General features: G+C 37.4%; 1 protein-coding gene across 4 annotated transcripts in view; it reads left to right on the top strand.

Moving 5' to 3' along the window:
* The window catches only part of RFTN2 (raftlin family member 2), a 50043-nt gene that overhangs the window by 28631 nt on the left and 4533 nt on the right, over nucleotides 1-16879 (top strand). For all 4 annotated transcript variants that reach the window (XM_074910805.1, XM_074910804.1, XM_074910803.1 and 1 more), the window contains 4 exons: nucleotides 509-709; nucleotides 5210-5331; nucleotides 6495-6598; nucleotides 12923-13001. In XM_074910805.1, coding sequence (XP_074766906.1) covers nucleotides 509-709; nucleotides 5210-5331; nucleotides 6495-6598; nucleotides 12923-13001 — 506 coding nt within the window. The remainder of the gene's footprint in view (nucleotides 1-508; nucleotides 710-5209; nucleotides 5332-6494; nucleotides 6599-12922; nucleotides 13002-16879) is intronic.

Here is a 16879-nt window from a genome sequence, read left to right as displayed (position 1 = left end):
TTTTGTATGCTTAACTCACACACTCATCACTTACTGTGTGGGAAACCCCCGTAGGCAACTAATTGTACTGGTACTTAAGTAATCTGCAGAAAATAATGAGTAAAAGCAACACTGTGCAAGGCATTCCTAATATTAAACATTTAGAAAACTGTCTTTAGTCTTCAGTTATAGTCATTTCAAATATTTGTTTTCAGAAGTTCCACAAATAACAGAAACGAAGCCTGTTTCCACTGCACTTTTCTTATCAAAACCCATCTCCTTAAGAGGTCCAGTGACAACCTAACTGTAATAAGTTCAAATTCTTCTCATATCCCAGAATGTACCCCCCCACCTCATCCTGAGTGTGTTTAGGGTTGAAACTGAGTACAGTCACACCAGGAAACAATTCTTAAAACTGTTGCTTAGAATTAGAAAACTATGTTCAAATGTGATATTATTAATGTTTTTATTTTGGAGCTTTCCAAATGGCTATTCCAGAGACTCATTCTTCTTCCTTTTCTCTTCTTAGACAAGCTATATACAGTCTTCAATGTTTTTGATGATGATTCTACCTGCTGGACCTATCATGAAGGTGCTTTGTCCATGAAAGTAACAAGAAAGGGGCCTGTTATTAGTACACTGGAAGCAGACTGGCTAGAATTAACCACATTTTATTATAAACAAGGATTGTCCTTAATTGATTCTTTTGTACACTGGGAAACTTCTAAAGGTGAGTACTGTCCCACAGTGTCATGAAGCTTTTACTTGTTTATGCAGAACTACATAATTTGCAAGAATAGATCGTGTTTTGTTGCTTGGTGTGGCGGGCAATATGTAAAAAAGTTCAGATAGTCATTGCGAATCTCTAGAATCTGATATGTGAAAAAGTAACAGCTTGTTTTGTGGGTGGTTCTAGTGCTGAATAATTGAAATGTTGGATGCTTTTTTATCAAACTGAGGATTTCCAAAGCAGGAAAGCAAGTGTAGCATTATAATAAAATAAACCTTTTGCACTAGTTCTTTGGTTTGTTTTATTTTTAAAGGAAAAGATAATGGGAAAAAATCATGTTTTCCTGATGTTCATATTCTGCTGCTCACTGTAGATACTGTGCTGTCCTCTGAATACTTCTAATGAGACAAAAGAGCACCTTGAGTTCTCATTGTGCTTACTGTGCCATTAAATCTAACTCCATGCTTCCTGCTTTCTCCATCTCTTTGGGCTTAAAAATTCTTTCCACAGCACCAAATTGCATTAACATTTGACTGTTAACCCTGAATTTTCGGACATGTCTGCAGGTTTTTCTGGTCAGATGTGGACATATGCAGAGAGTATTTTTTTTTTTTGTCCTGACTCTCAACTGTAGGCAGGTGTTCCAGGACCTTTTCACACAGCTGGGAGAGAGGTCTTCCCTGATCCCTCCTGCTTCCTGCGCTCTTCTGCAGGAATCTACCCGTTCAGTTAACACCCAGGTTGTTGCAAGGATAGAGCTTCAGGCCACAGGATTTTCAAGTTTTCTTCATTCTGGCAGTTTCAATTCGATCTCGGTTTTTATTCTGGAGAGGTCCTACTATCTCTTCCAGAGTTCCTAGCCTTTTCCCTGATGAACAGACCCAAGGCTGATGCCAGTAGTGCTCCTGCTGGCCCAGGCCCATCACTGCACACCCTGCTGAGCCCAAAACCCTGAGCTTTGGCCAAGCTGTGAGACAGCATCATAACCACTGTTGACAACAGCAGAAGCTCTTTGTTGGCTGAAATATTTTGAACTTTAAAACTCTGTTGTTGGTAAAATAACGTAATTAAGAGATTCATTTCCATTTGGACTGAATTTGTCTGAAAGCCAGCAATTAGAAGTGTGGCAAAAAATAGTATGTAGCTACTGTTGTGCAATTACTTGAAAATAATATGAAGATAATGGTATTACTCTGGTGTTAGGAGAACACGCCAAGAGAGTCTGACATAGTTAATAATTTCAGAATTTATTAATTATTGTAATAAATGTTGTTTGATAGCAAACTTAGAATTTACACTTGTGATATTTTGGTTGGATTTGTTCATGTCTTGTACTAAGTTCTGATTTGTTGGTGTTTGTTTAGAGTTGTTTGGTAGTTCAGTGTAAGCAAGCAAAACAGAACTGCAGTGCAGAGAAGTCTTGTAAAAAGTTGTTGAAAAGGATTCAGAGACAAACAATTTCTGCAGTACTCTAATAATTTAAGTAAATTAATATATTAATAATGTATTACAGTGGATTTCATAAGTAATTTTACATCTGCTTCTTAGATGAAGTAAGGAGGGTAGAATTACTGGGGTTTTGAGTGGTTTTCATATTTGCTATATGTCTTAATGCATTTTTTTCTGATACCCTGTTTCAACATAACATGCACTCACTATCCCCTTTTGCAAGGCTTGGGTTAGTGAAGGGCTTACATTTAAAAAAAAAAAAGTCTAAAACACAAAATCTTTGGAAGTTAGATGATGTGGGTTCTTCAAAAACCAAACCCTGAAAATAATTCTCCAGTTTTTATTCTTCTCAGTAGTTTAGTTTTGAGTGTGAATCACGGCATTTCTGGAGCTCTGCAGTAAAGTAAATTTAGCGATTGTCGGAGGAACACAGATGCATCAACATAACTATATTCAGATTGAATTTGGTAGCTATTCCCTCTCAAACTGCATATTTTGTGCACATAAGCAGCCTAATGGCACAGTTTGTATTGGTCATCTTTTTTGCTCTTAAATTCTAATTCCTATCTGTTGAAGTCAGTGGAAGACTAAAGTTTCATTTGGGGGAGGAGAGGTGAGAAATCAGACTCCTACTTTTCAAGTCAGATTTTTTGTAGAGCTGGAAAATAACTCTCTGGAGATGTGTTAGAATTTACTGAGGGGTGTTTTTGGCAGCTGTTGAAATTAATCTTTGCAGCTGTTGTCCAACAACAGTTTTACAGTCTTCTCATTCTCTTGTAGCTGTCTGCTATTCTCTATATGAATAACTATCCCATCTTTAATACCCAGGTTATGACTTATTTAGGGGTTTCATGCTGCCTCTTTGAAGCAGTTGGTCTGCTTCAGCCCCACTTGGCTGGTATGTGTTTCAGTTAGACTCATGGGTGGGACACAGCTGAATTAAACTGGATATATTCAGAGGCACAGCTCACTATGTGGATGGAATTCTGCAGCTGATCAAGTGTCCATAACCACCGTTAAGAAATTAATTTAGCTACTGAGTTCTTAAGCTAAAGTGTTTGTTCTTGAGGTGAACATAAAAGAATTTTATAACCAGATAAAAGTTTTACACCCAACAGAGGGAAACCTAAAATGTGTATTTGAGGAAAGTATTTAAGCACTTGCACTCATTACTTCTTGTATGTCTGCATGTACATCTAATTGTCATCTTCACCTCACCTTTGTATTCTTTTAGACTGTGAGGTGTCTTTAGCAGTAGTTGTCCTTTTATACAACTTTAGCAAAATGAGAAAAATTTAGCTATTTTGACAAAAATAAAAACACTGGATACAAGTCAGGCAGCTGCAAAATCTTTCTCTGAGTTGGACTCTACAGATGTTCTACAGAGTCAGTAGAATTCTGTCGCTACCAGGATCAAAATGCAATACCCAATTTAAGGTAGGAGGAAGTTTTGGTTTTCTTTAAATAATTTTCTTAGTTAAACTATTGTCAATTCTTAATAATTACAAACTTCTGTGTTCTGCTGCCAAAAGAAGATGTAGTCATACTAAGTAACTTTTCTTTCAGCAGGCATTTGGATGAATGTAGTGTTGCCTTCATTTGCAGCACTGTCTTTTTGAGTACTGATATTAACAAAGATAAACTATTGCAATTGACAGAATGGGCAGATGAACCAGTTAGCCACACATGTAGCTTTTTCAATATAGGTGATTTTTGACATGGTATACTTAATGAATTACCAGTTTTGTCTCAAAATACCACCAAGTGGAGTTTTCGTGTCAATAACTCTTTAAAACTTAGAGTTATTCTATTATGTTTGAAAAATGGTAGAAAAATAAATATTCTAACATGTTGTAGGTAGACTGCCTGAACACTGAAGAAAGCTCAAAGTCCTTGAATTTATCAGATGGAGAATTTATGAATTATTAGGAGCTGTGCAGATATCCGTATGTTTGTGCCTGAAGCCATATATATTCAGTTCCATATACAACCACATTATATTTATGGGTAATCTAAAAATAAAATAACATTTCCAATATATCTACAAATGTGTGGCAGAGATAAATATGCAAGTATCTAAATAATCATAACTCAAACTACATACATATGCTACATATAGTAAAAAATAGTATGACTAAATAGTTGGTATTTTATGTTACATTAACAAGCATGCTCAAAATGGGAATTCCTGGTTTATGTCACACAACTTCTGTGCCATCAGTTTCTAAAACCAGAGCAGTTGTGTTCCATAAGTTTTCTTTGTTTGCTAGGGTTTTTTCTTTATCTGCTTTCCCTGAAGCTGTGGCAAAACCGCTGATCTCTTTACATGTCTTCGTGCAATATTGGAGAGGATTTAAATCTAATATTCTGAGAATTATGTAATTTATTGTTCAAATTTAAGATAGTCAGCTGTCAAGGTATAACTGAACAAAAGGCTTCCCAATGGCTCTTAGGAGAAGGAAAACCAGAAAATGAACTAGTATTTGATGCACAGCTTTAGTTTGGGCCAACCGGATACTGTCAGGCTTTGACAAGTGAGTCAGGGAGTTGTGCTGTGGAACTTCCTTCCCATCAGGAATCTTCCTACAATTACTTCTGTTTCAGGCTCTTCCTGTGGCCGTTTACATATTTATTTAAGTAACAGTAGCTAGGCTTTGCACTTTATGCTTCATTTATCTTTGTGCTCTCTCCCACCACCCCAAAAGCCACACTTACTGTCAGGCGTACAGTATTAAAGTTGAATAAAGAGGGTTTGGGCCCATCTGCTGCGGAGGATATGAATATAGGAAATTGGAATTCAGAGTCAAGCATGGAAGTGGCTAATCCTTTTGAGAAAATGGTTCGTAGTGTTGTGTAGAAAAAAGTATTTTCAGTATTGGCTTGCATGCTTCATCAAGTTGTAACTAGATGCAGAAATAACCTCAAATTTGACTTATATGCTGTCTCAGTTTTTAGAGGACTGTTCAATGAGGAAAAAACAAGCCTGCGTGTACATCTTGATATCAACCTAAAACTTTATATTTCAGTTTATGTTTGTCTTTATGTTCACAGGGGACTATTTGCCCAAATCTTTAGAAGGATTGTTTATCTATGAAGAAGAAGGTGCTGGGGTTCCAGGTTCTAACAGGAAAGGAAATGATGCAATAGTTGTTGAACAATGGACAGTCATTGAGGTAAGTTGTTGATTATTTAGCAACACTATTTCCTACTTAAGTTTTTCTTTTCTTTTTTTTTCCTTAGAATGCTTGTACCGGTGTTTGATAATCAGACGTTCAGGATGGTTTCTTGAAGCCACCTGCATAAGCTAAACTGAAGCCCTGAATCATCAAAATGAAGTCAGGCCTGTGGCCATTGGTCAATATGTATAAAAGAAATAGTCCATGGGAGTTCTGGACTGACATTTACAAAATTCATACTAACACATACAACCACCAAAGAAAATGTGGGATTTTTAAATGTATGTGTTTCAGACCAATTTAGATATAATTTCAACAAGTGCAATTCCACTGACAGTGTGCTGAAGTGTTTTTAAATAAAAAGGGGAAGAAAATAGGAAAAACTGGAAACAGAACAAGAAAAAATTGTTGGTGAATTAATTGAGTGTGGTTCTCAGATGTATATTCTTAGTAAAATTTTACTGTTAAATATGAAAGACTTCATTTTTTCCAAATAAATTTACATGTACTGCTGTAGCATGGTACAGCAATAAAATTATTTAATGTTTTTAGTATTTTTAATATTGTCAGATTACTGGTGTGAATTAATGACATCTGAAAGTAATTGTTGTTGGGAGGATACTAAGGGCTTTTGAGATATTCCATGATAAATACGTTTACCAATGTGAAAAGAAACAGCATAAAACTAAGACCTTGGATATTAAAAAAAAAAAAAAAAAGGCAGCACATGCACACATACAGAACCCCAAAACAAAATACCACCAACCCCCAGAAACTTAAGTATACAGCTAGGTGTGATGCTTGTTGTTCAGATGTGAAGTGAAAACCTAAATACATGAAGACACCTATTCTGGTGTTTAAATTCAGGCATTAATTTAGCAACATGACAAGTTTAACAAGTGAAATGTACTTTGAATGTCTTCATGAATCAGGCTCATGTGTAAAGTTTTATGTTCTGTCTGTTTTCCTAGTCTTCTGTAGTCTCAAACTTTTCATATTGTTTTCGGTTTGGAATAGTGAATCTCCACCAGACAACACAGTTTGATGTCACCTCAAAGGATTATCCCATTATAAATAGGGAGAATTGTTGTAATTTGTGTAGAAGTGTGAGTAAAACCTGTACAGAGTCTCCTTACTACTTTTTATGATTATTAATGTAGGGGTGTGAAATTAAAACAGATTATGGACCTTTACTGCACACTCTGGCTGAGTTTGGATGGCTCCTGACCTGTGTCCTGCCTACACCTATTGTCCGACATGACAGGTACCCCAATAATAAATGACAGCATTTTTGGTGTATATCTCTCAAGTGATTACTTGTGTACTTAAATGTAAAAGGAAGGAAAATGCTAATTAATGTTAACAGCATATAAAACATGAGATGTAAGTAGCATTATGGTGGAATTCTTTTTGCCACACTCTTTTAGGACTTCAGTGAGTTTCAGACTAGATCAACAATCCTAAATTTAAAATACACCGTTTATATCTAAACATTAAAGATTTTGTTTAGGAAACTTTTTATCACATACCCAGTCCCTGGCAGTGGGGCAGCAAATCTCGTACACCTCAAGTTTAAACAAGTGTTGAAATGTTTTACTAATTTAGGACCTTAGTGAATGACTGGTTTAGACTATGTAAGAAGTCACATTGTCACAAGACAGTCATGCAGTACTTACTGCAAATTAGGGAGGAGAATGTGCTAATCCAGCAAGTTATTGGGCTGTTTCTCTTCTTTAATGTAGACATTATGTTTCATTTCAAATATAGTACTAGACTACTGGATTTCAGTTCTCTTACTGTAATATTTATTTAGATGACTGAAGGGGGCTCTGTATATGTAAGAAGAGCTAAACAGCAGACATGGATCCAGTGTAAGGTTTCAGGGAATTTTTGGGGTGTTTTGGTTGTTTTTTTTTGTTTTTTTTAGCCAAAACAAGGTACTGTGTGCTTCATGGAATCAAGCTAAAAAATGGCAAATGAAACACTGGATTAAGCATATATCTCTTTTCTCCCTCTTTTTTTTTGGTTGGTTTTTTTTTTTTTTTAATTTTCATCCTATTAGATTGCCAGGGTTTGAAAACAAGCAAATAAATGTACTGAGGCATGGCTTAGGGCTCATTAAGGACAGTGGAAAGAGTGGGTAACTTGAGTGATCTTTGGATCCAGACCTCACTGTATTAAATCAATACAGCATGAAAAAGGATGAAAGGTTCTAAGAGAACTGCTCCAAGAAAGTGGAATTTTGTTCAAGTGATTTTACATAATTAAATCAGCTCACCCGTGTGAGAAGGAGGTTTTTCTGTTGAGGAACTAGACGTTGAGTTTTTTCTTGGCTATTTTTGTAATAGTTGTTTTTAACCAACTGGTTAAATGCAAAGACAGAAGAAATTGTGGTTAAAAAAAAAAAAAAGCATATACTGCTAGGGTTTTTTTTAAAGGTCTCTGTGTGGTTTGTTTTCTTGGAAATTTATCAAATTCTGAACTTGATCCTACTCCAGAGAAAATCAGTTTCCAGAATATGAAACAAAATGGTTATCTTTTAATATATTTCTTCAAACAAAATTTCGTAATCTAAATGTCTTAGCTTTGAACATGGTGACTTGTAAAGGTGTGTGAACTGCTGAACCTGGTTTTCATAAACAGCTGAGATTTTTGGCCAAATCTGAAGAGCTTTAGAGTAAGCCTTTAAGATCTGGATCTACTTTGAAGTACATGAGTGGATAATGGGAGAGAAAGATTTTAGTAGTCAAGGTGCACTGCGGGTCATAGGATGAGAGAGAAGTTTTAACCTCAAACCTCTTCTATCCCACAAGCAGTGTAACTGTACCCATCCCTGTGCTGTAGGGTTTGGACAGCAGGGTCAAGGTTGTCCTGAGCAGCTGCTGGTCAACCACTCTGAGTATCCACCTGTGCTCACAGCAGGCAAAATTGTGCTATTTTGTACCTCATGGAACACAGAGCAAAGGCAGGCCTTTTAAAAGATGCTAAGTGCTATAAGAAAAAAAATAGGAAGAAGTGCTAACAGATTCATCAGCCTGGAGCTGTTCCTTGAACTAGTAAGAAGGTAATACCCCAGCAAGATACTGAAGTTGCACTAGATGTCTGAAGTAGTGTTGCTTCCCAGATGTGAACAACCAGCCCATTAAGAGATGTAATCATGCAAAAGGGAGTTGTAGGCTGGCTAAATCTGAAGTTGGATTCATTTTGTATCAATGCTAGGATAACTCAGACTAACAAAAAGCATTTGTTTTCTGGCCTAAATGGTTGGGTAGGTGTCTGCATGAAGTGTCTGGATGAATTGTCTAATACTTGTTGTCCTAGTGTGGCTCGTGAGATACTTTTGGGAGAAATATGATAAATCATGTTTCATGTGCCGGTAGTGTGTCTCATATACAGCTATTCAGTTTTCTTTGTAAAAGGAAAGAGAGCCTGTGAACAAGAAATCCTAATTGGGAATTAAGAATGCTTAATAGTCCAAAAAAGAGTGTGGTTCTGTTGCGATAGGCTGTGTTGATTGATAAATACTATTTTTAGGCACTGATGTTAGTATTTAAAGAGGAGAAGAAATTCCAGGATGGTTACTGTGTGTCTGATGTGAAGATGACATTACTGTGGTGGTGGATTATCCTAGGAATGCAAGTTAAATGTCTTAATAAAGAAGGACACTTTGTGCTGTCAAGCAGCTGGTCTCTTCCCAGACTTGGAACTCTGACCTCAGAACCCAGCCTGAGTATTAACAGGCCTCAGAAACACTGAAAAAACAAATGAGCAACGTTTTGGAATGATCTGGCAAATTCATCTTTTTATATTTATTTTTTTCAAAATAATTTTTACAAAGTATATAAAGAAGATTCTAACAATAAAATCCTAGGAGGGCAGCCTACTCCCCATTTTTATTCACCATAATATCTTGCTCCTATTCTCTGTCTTTTTCTCCTAACTTATTGCAAAACTTTCCCTCATCTCAGATTATCTGTGATCTGTTCCTATCCATTATGCTGCCCACTACTCATCTGCAAATGAAGAGTGTGACCAACAGGCGAATACATTCTGGGGTGTGACAGGATTGTCATGCAGTGATGTGTTCCTCTTTTGGTTTTTAAATGGTTAGGATTTGAAACAGTTTAAAAAACACACCAGGCTGACATGTCTGTTTCTGTGTGGTTTGGTAATTGCTTGAAGTTTTTCTTTTTATTTTGTGGAGATGTTCCTCTCCATAAAATAAAATGTCCTGCTGCGTGGAGTGTTATGTCACATGATAGCTGAATGTCCTGGATCACTGTCCTGTTTCAGGCAGAGGCAGCAGTCTATAGGCCTGTTTAGTCCTTTAACTCCACTTCAATGTCTTGATCATGTTGGATGCAGGAAACATTTCCTTGAGAAATGTTATCTTTGCTGTTACAAATAGAGCAAAGGTAGACCTTATAACAGCCTTCCAGTACTTCAAGGGGGCTGCAGGAAAGAAGGGGAGGGACTTTTTATCAGGGAGGGTAGGGATAGGATGAGGGGTAACAGTTTTAAACTGACAGAGGGCAGATTTAGATTAGATGTAAGGAAGAATTTCTTCCCTGTGAGGGTGGTGAGGCCCTGGCACAGGTTGCCCAGAGCAGCTGTGGCTGCCCCCTCCCTGGCAGTGTTCCAGGCCAGGTTGGACGGGGCTGTGAGCAACCTGGTCTGCAGTCAATAAAGAATTTTTTTGACACAAAAAGAATATAAGACAGATCCACAATAACCTTAGTGACCTAAAGAGCCTCCTGTATTATATACAACTCTTACTACATAAATGTCTTCAGTACCAGAATTTGACAGTAATTGTGTGAATTTCAGAAGCAAGGACAAAAAACAATAGTCCTTTTAAGAGTTAAATCTAGTGAGTGGAAAAAATGTTAGAAGATACTTTTCTGGTAACTTACTGCTACTGCAGTTAATTTAATAGTATTATCAGTTTGTAGCATTTCATACATGTTTGTAGTCTAGAATTAGATTTCTAAGGTTTTTAAAATTTTTCATTAAACAAGCCACTTACTGTCACAGGCTAGTGTCTGTCTCATAACTGAAAGTCTAAATTCTGTGCAATTCCAGAGGAGTGCAAAACTGTATTTTGGGAAATGCAAAACAACCTTAATGGGTTAAAAGGATTTATTATCTTCCTCCTTTTGTTCATTTTTCAGAAAACTTTTGTCTAACCTAATTCTAAGTGCATTGTATATAAAATGTTCATGCATAAAAAAAAATCTGTAAAAATCAGTCATTGGCAGTACTGCTTAGCTTCTAGCTTGGTGATTGTTTTGGGGGACTTGTTAAATATATATATGTAAGAGGAAAAATTTACTGCACATACAGCATAAGCAGACAAGCAAACTGCTGGTGTTTTAACAAGAGAGTCCCTGTTGCCCTTCATCCCTCTTAAAAGAAGAGACGGGAAAAATGCTTCAGCAGCCTTACTCTGCAGTGACCTTTATTTCCCCTCACTGATTACTGTAGTCCCTGAAAATGCTCAAGGCAGACCGTCTACTGGCGCCACAAAGCAGGCAGGCAAATGCAGTGCAAAAACACTGACTTTGTGAATATTAATTTATCATGACAATCTACTTAATCTAAGTTTTCAAAATGGCCCTGACTTACAAGGCAAAGAGGAAATGTGGAGGTGTGAGGGAAGCCATGGAGTGGCTTGCTCTAAGCACTTTTACTCATTTAAATTCTGTGGAAATCCCACTGTCATTGAGTGCTTTGTGAATTAAGCTCATAGCCACTTTGTCGTGTGTGGCATTTTAATAAGGTCAGACTTAGAAAATTGTTAATTTACTTATTGTCTACTCACCATCGTGTCCTTTTTCTGTTCTAGTAGAATTTGTACAAGCTGTAGCTTAATGTTTGGAATTTTTTCTTTTCTCTGAAGAAATGCAGACACTGTTACAAAATAAGCCGTAGGCTCTTCCCCATGTCAGAGACTGTGTTCAGCTTTCTTGCTTAGAAGAGAGATTTCCCAATTGATATTATCGAAACAGACATAACTGAGGCAGGGAGAGATACCTAGCCAAGTGGAATAAGGTTGCAGGATTGCTGATTTCCTTGTTGTGACATAAAATTGTAACACATTTTCTTTTAGTGAATGCAAAGAGTGAGGTAGGCACACTCAGAGCAACAAACCTTGTTGACTTAGGGAAACTAATAAGTTTGTTCTCCTGCCTCCTTGTTTTCCCCACAAACTGGAGTTTAAGATAGTTTTCTGTTCTCATCCAAGGAAGACATGCAAAGATATTCCATGACCTGAGTTCAGCTGGACAGAAAGGAAGACTGTGAGGGGCCAAACACAGTCACAAAACCATCATCACTGACTAATGATCAGATGTTGCTGAGTTTGCTGGGAATGGCGCTGTTTTGTATACTTTCTCAGAACTTACTTCCAGAAGCTCTACTGTTAACAAGCAGGCTGTTAACAAGCTCTTCCTGATCTCATAGGAACAGTTTTAATCCCTGTTTTTTTTCTCTTGGAGCAAGTCCCTAATGTTAAACTCAGATCAGTTCTATCAGTCCTAGCTCTGACATAAAACATTAATCAGTTATCTCAGCTCTATGTGTGCAGTTGTTAAGATTGTGACATACCCATACTGAATTACAAGCTTACATTATTTTACTAGTTCTTTCTGTAATGTTATGCATAATACTGTTTTAGGGTTGATAGAATAGGTAGAATAATGGATACTTCACATGAACTCACTACGTCTCTTTTTTGTTTCGCTACTTTAGCACACTCTTAATTAAATCTTCAGTCACTCTTCTGCCAAGATATTTCAGTGTCTTTCCTTTAGATGCGTGAAGATCTCTCTGAATACTGCCCAGAAGTTGGAGTTGGGGTGAGAAGGAGAGTTTATCAAAATGTAGTATCTGATACTTAAAAGAGCACAGGAACCCTCCCATCCTAGAGCTCTGGTCTTGAAATTCTTGCACTCTTCCAGTGACATGGAGCTGGGCTTTGTAGTACATATGCAATCAGTGTGCTGACATGTATTTCTGATGCAAAGGTGATGAAAATATACACATAAAAGCTTCAAGAGGATGTACCACCACTACTGAAAGTGTAACACTTCTGAAACATCTATCAGTAACATCTAGGTTGGTCTTGAGCAACAACTTTTCTCATTTATTTTTCTGAAAATATTTCCTTTAAAAAAAATTAAGTGTTCCTTTAAATTATATCTACCACAGCAGTATCCATATCTGTAAAAGTTCCAGGACTAAAAACTTCAATTCCTTTTTTTTTCCCTTTATTTACCTTTCTACTATATTCTCTTCTCGTTTCTACGCATGTACCTCTCATGTACAAAATGGCCAGTGTCATTTATCTCACTGTGGATGTAGAGCTGAAAAACGCAACACCTTAACCCAGCTCTACGCTTCTATATTTTTTTTTTCCTTTAATGTGATTACAGAACTGTTCAAGAATTAATTAAAACAGTTATTGGTAGTCTATCCTCACTCATGGACTTATGTACACACAGCTTACAGTTGACTCTGAAAGGTATGAACATGTTACAGTAACTATTACTGCCTTTAAGTTATTGAAACAATTTTCTTTAAATTTTAGTGAAGGAAATCTGGCCACAAAGCAAGTAATTTTTCTTCAGAGACCTGTTATGTGGAATTCTGCTGTCCAGACACCAGAGGTAATGTATTTATGGTATTAATATAAAAACAAATTAGTACTTCACGTAATAATTAGGTACAGAAACAAATGAGACTTCAAAATTAATGGGAAAAAAAGTGACAGAAGAGTGTTTTACTTCTTTCAACTTCAAGTTTGTGGAGAGCTTTTTGCAGCTGAACTTACATGTTCTTTTTTTCTCAGTCATATACCTTTTAAATTAAGCCATAGAGAAAAGCATAAGCTTGCTAAAAACCTGGTTTGTGCTAAGAAATTACTGTCTTGGGTGGATGAGGTTGGCTGTGCTGTTCAGGAAGTCTTCTGATTCAAATCCTGGATCTGTTGCACATGAAAGGAAACATTTTATTTTGACCTCCAAAATGGCTACTTTCACACTTGAAGAAGAACACAAGTGTCATGTTGTGCAAGGGCTACTGTGATCTGAAGGGGGTGGGGGGGGGTGTGTGTGTGCTGTGTTGCTGCATGAAAATATGTGACAGAAATGGAGGATTTAAAACTCCTGCAGCTGGACCTGAACAACTCTTTGTCCCTTTCGAGTGAGGCTCTCATAATAGCAGTTGTATGAAAGTGCTTTGAGGATTAAGTGACTGGCACTCACTGTGTTCTGCTCAGTCAAGGTCACAGCAGTTATGCACCTGTATAGTGCTATAGTGAACCGTGCTGTGGCCAGAGAAGGATGAACTACTGATGGGCTCTTTGTGAAGTCTTTCAACATTCTGTGATGGATTTTCATTTTTGTTATTTCTGGGTTTTGATGGCCATTCCACCTTTCTCTAAACAACGGTGACTTTCCTGTGATAGTCTTCAGCAGCTATGAAAACTATGGACGTACTCAGTCATGTCCAGCACCAGCATAGTAACTTTACAAACCTTGTCACTCATGGTGTTGTATACTATCGTAAGGCAATGATACCTAGTCTCTTTCCATCTGTATAAATAGTTCCACGAGTCTCTATAAAAGTTCTTGCATTCATACCAGATCTCTCTCCCTCCTTTTTACCTTCTGTCCTGTCTGTTACTATCATCTACATATTCCTCTACTTAGTGTTTCTAAAATATACTCTCTCCTTTTTTTTTTTTTTGTTCCTGTCCAGACTTTCGCTTATCTCCAGTCTAACTTCCTTTTCACTGTGTACCCTGATAATTACTGCTTCTATGCCTGGAATAACTGTGTTCAAAATGCACAATTAAAGTCCTGTTTTATTTTTTGTATCTATTGCTATCTGTAATTTATTTCCTCATTTACAAAATTCGAGCTTCTGCTTTTTTCTCTTCTGTGTAGTCTCCCTCGCCAGTGTGTTAATCTCCCCTTCCATTCATACCCTGTTCTAAATTCTGCCAGTACCTCATAAAATCTTTTTCCTTTAATTTCCCCCTGTGTGCCAAGCATCTGCACCTTTTAGCTTTCAAAGCTTCTGACCCTTATTCTCATGCCTGACTTTGTAGTCTTTACACTCTTTACTAAGACTTTTCTGAAAGTATGTTTTGGAACATAATTTTGATATCAGTACTGTACAGACCTTATTATGTTACTTATTATCAAAGTCGTACTTGTCCTGATGCTTCCCTACCTTTTTAATACTCTGTATAATAAGGGCATTTACTCCTGAGATGAATACCCTTTCCTTGGTAAAGTATGTTATTTCTAACTAAAAGCATCTCTTAAAAGGCAGTGTAACTACATGACACAAGTTAGAATAGTTAAGACTGGATTCTGCCAGGAAACGTAATACAAACCAGTTCTGTAAAAACATTTAGTACAAGGAACTGATGAATATTCGCAACTTGGTTTAAATTAGAAATAGGAAGCGTTATGCTCACAGTTTTAAGCCAAGTTGTTAGGTGATCAGCAGCTTTGGTTTATACAAATAAAATAGTGTGCTTTGTGGTTATTGTTTTCGTTGTTGTAATGGGAAACCTTTGACTTAAGTATTAACATACTGGAAGTAAACAAGAAATAGCTGATTTGTAGCCATTTACACCAGGATTACTGCGTTCAAAATCCGAACAAAGGTAGTATCTAAATGTGCTCTTTAAGTACCAGTGAAATGCTTTACTTCTCTACCAGGAAATTTCAATATGCTGAGGTCATTTTAGCATGGGATAAATGGGTAGTTGAGGCTGAAGCTGAAATGTTTAGCAGAGCAACATTTTCCTTCTGGTTTTCCAGTTATGTTGGTTCCCCATGAATTTTAATCTTTTTACTTCATTGCTTTTTTACCAAAATGTCTGAATTGTCAAACAGCATATTACCTTCATCACAATTTCAGTTCAATGGTTTAGAATGTCATGCTAGCTTTGCACTGAGTAGCTAGATTTCAAAAAACAAGCTGCTGAAATTCGAAAGCATTAACTTTTGCTCTAGAAACTTTAATATGTTTATTTAAAATGTCCTCTGGACATTGATGACATAGCCATACAACTTTATCAAATCCTTGCAAAGGTTTTAGTAAAAACATCTAATTCCTCTCATTTTCATTTGTACTGCCCATCTTTTCATGGATGTTCAAATTGCATTAAAGCTGTTGTTAAAAAAAATTTCATGTCCACAACTTAGGATGTTTTTGAAACAAGGAGATACTTCAAATATCTAAAATGTTTAAGTTAAAAAAAAAAAAAAGGCATTACAATTCATGTTTGTTTAAGCATACCCTTAGCATGTTTACAACTCGGGTACATTGAGAAGAATGCTACCTATGAGACAGTCAAAATACAAAACCAGCAAGGCTCTTTCATTCCTGAAATAAGAAAGCAGCCTGATACAGGCCTTCTCAAACACTTAAACTGTCAAGCCCCTAGAGCCCTGATCACCTCACTTCCCAGCTCTCCACAGTGCAGCAGGGTCTGGCCGCGGCAGGAGCTTTGCCACACAGGCAGATCAGCTGCTGGACCTCTGTGACTCATGTTCTGGAGAATGGCTACATGGGGTACAGGTTGCTTTGTGTACTCAGGACTATCTTTTTTTTAATTGTTGGGTTAAAGTTAGGCATTGCCATTTCTAAAGGAAGCTTTTTGTCAGTAAGAATTAAGGAGAAAACCCCAATTACCTGGTCTCTTATTCCCACGGGTACCTCAGAGGAGGGTATATTTTATGTCCTCACAGCTCATCTCTCTGCCCTCTTGTATATTCATGGGATAGTGCATGATGACCTGACTTACGCTTTGCGTAATGGTTCAAAGGCCTCTTGGATTAGAAGGCTATGCTGGCTCAGTGGGCTCTTTGTTTATCACATTCCACTTGCTTTACTAAGAAAATGGTTCAGAGGAGGAGATCCAAGATTGAACCACACAGTGCTTGAGGGTTTTCTGGGTTTTTTTCTTCTTTCCTTTATTTCCCTTAAGCAGACTTCATCCTCTTACTGTGGCATCCAGGCGAAGCCTATTTCCTTCTGTTTCTCCTGAGGCAACACTGTTTCCCCTTAGTCTAATTTCCCAATGCCGCGTGTAACAGCTTCCCTAAATGCATTTCCTTTAGCCACAAGGGCCATTGTTTTTACTGTTTTAAAAGGGTTTGAGAAAAAAACTTAGCAATGTATAGAAGGGGGGCACAGAACTTGCCAGAGCATGAGAGACAGAGTTGTGGAGTGATTTTGTTTTTAAAGTGATAGCATTTATGCAAATCCTCCTGCAAGAGCACATGTGTCCTTTACCCACCAACATGCCGCTCCATGCTGGGGCTGCGTTCCAGCTTAGCTGGGTGTGCTCCTGCTGTGGACAGGGCTGTGTCCCCTGGCAAAGCATCTCCTGGTTTAGCAGTGCTCATGCTGACAGCCAGGCTCCAGGCAGGCAGGCAGGGCCCTTCTGCCTGTCTGACCATGCTGCTCTGGTGTGTCTCAGGGCACTGACACTGCCTCTGGGGGTGCTGCATCATCGCAGAGC

This window comes from Athene noctua, chromosome 7, assembly GCF_965140245.1.
Source record: "Athene noctua chromosome 7, bAthNoc1.hap1.1, whole genome shotgun sequence".
NCBI lineage: Eukaryota > Metazoa > Chordata > Aves > Strigiformes > Strigidae > Athene > Athene noctua.
The sequence above is the reverse complement of the archived record's forward strand: the minus strand, read 5'-3'. Positions and strand labels throughout refer to the sequence as shown.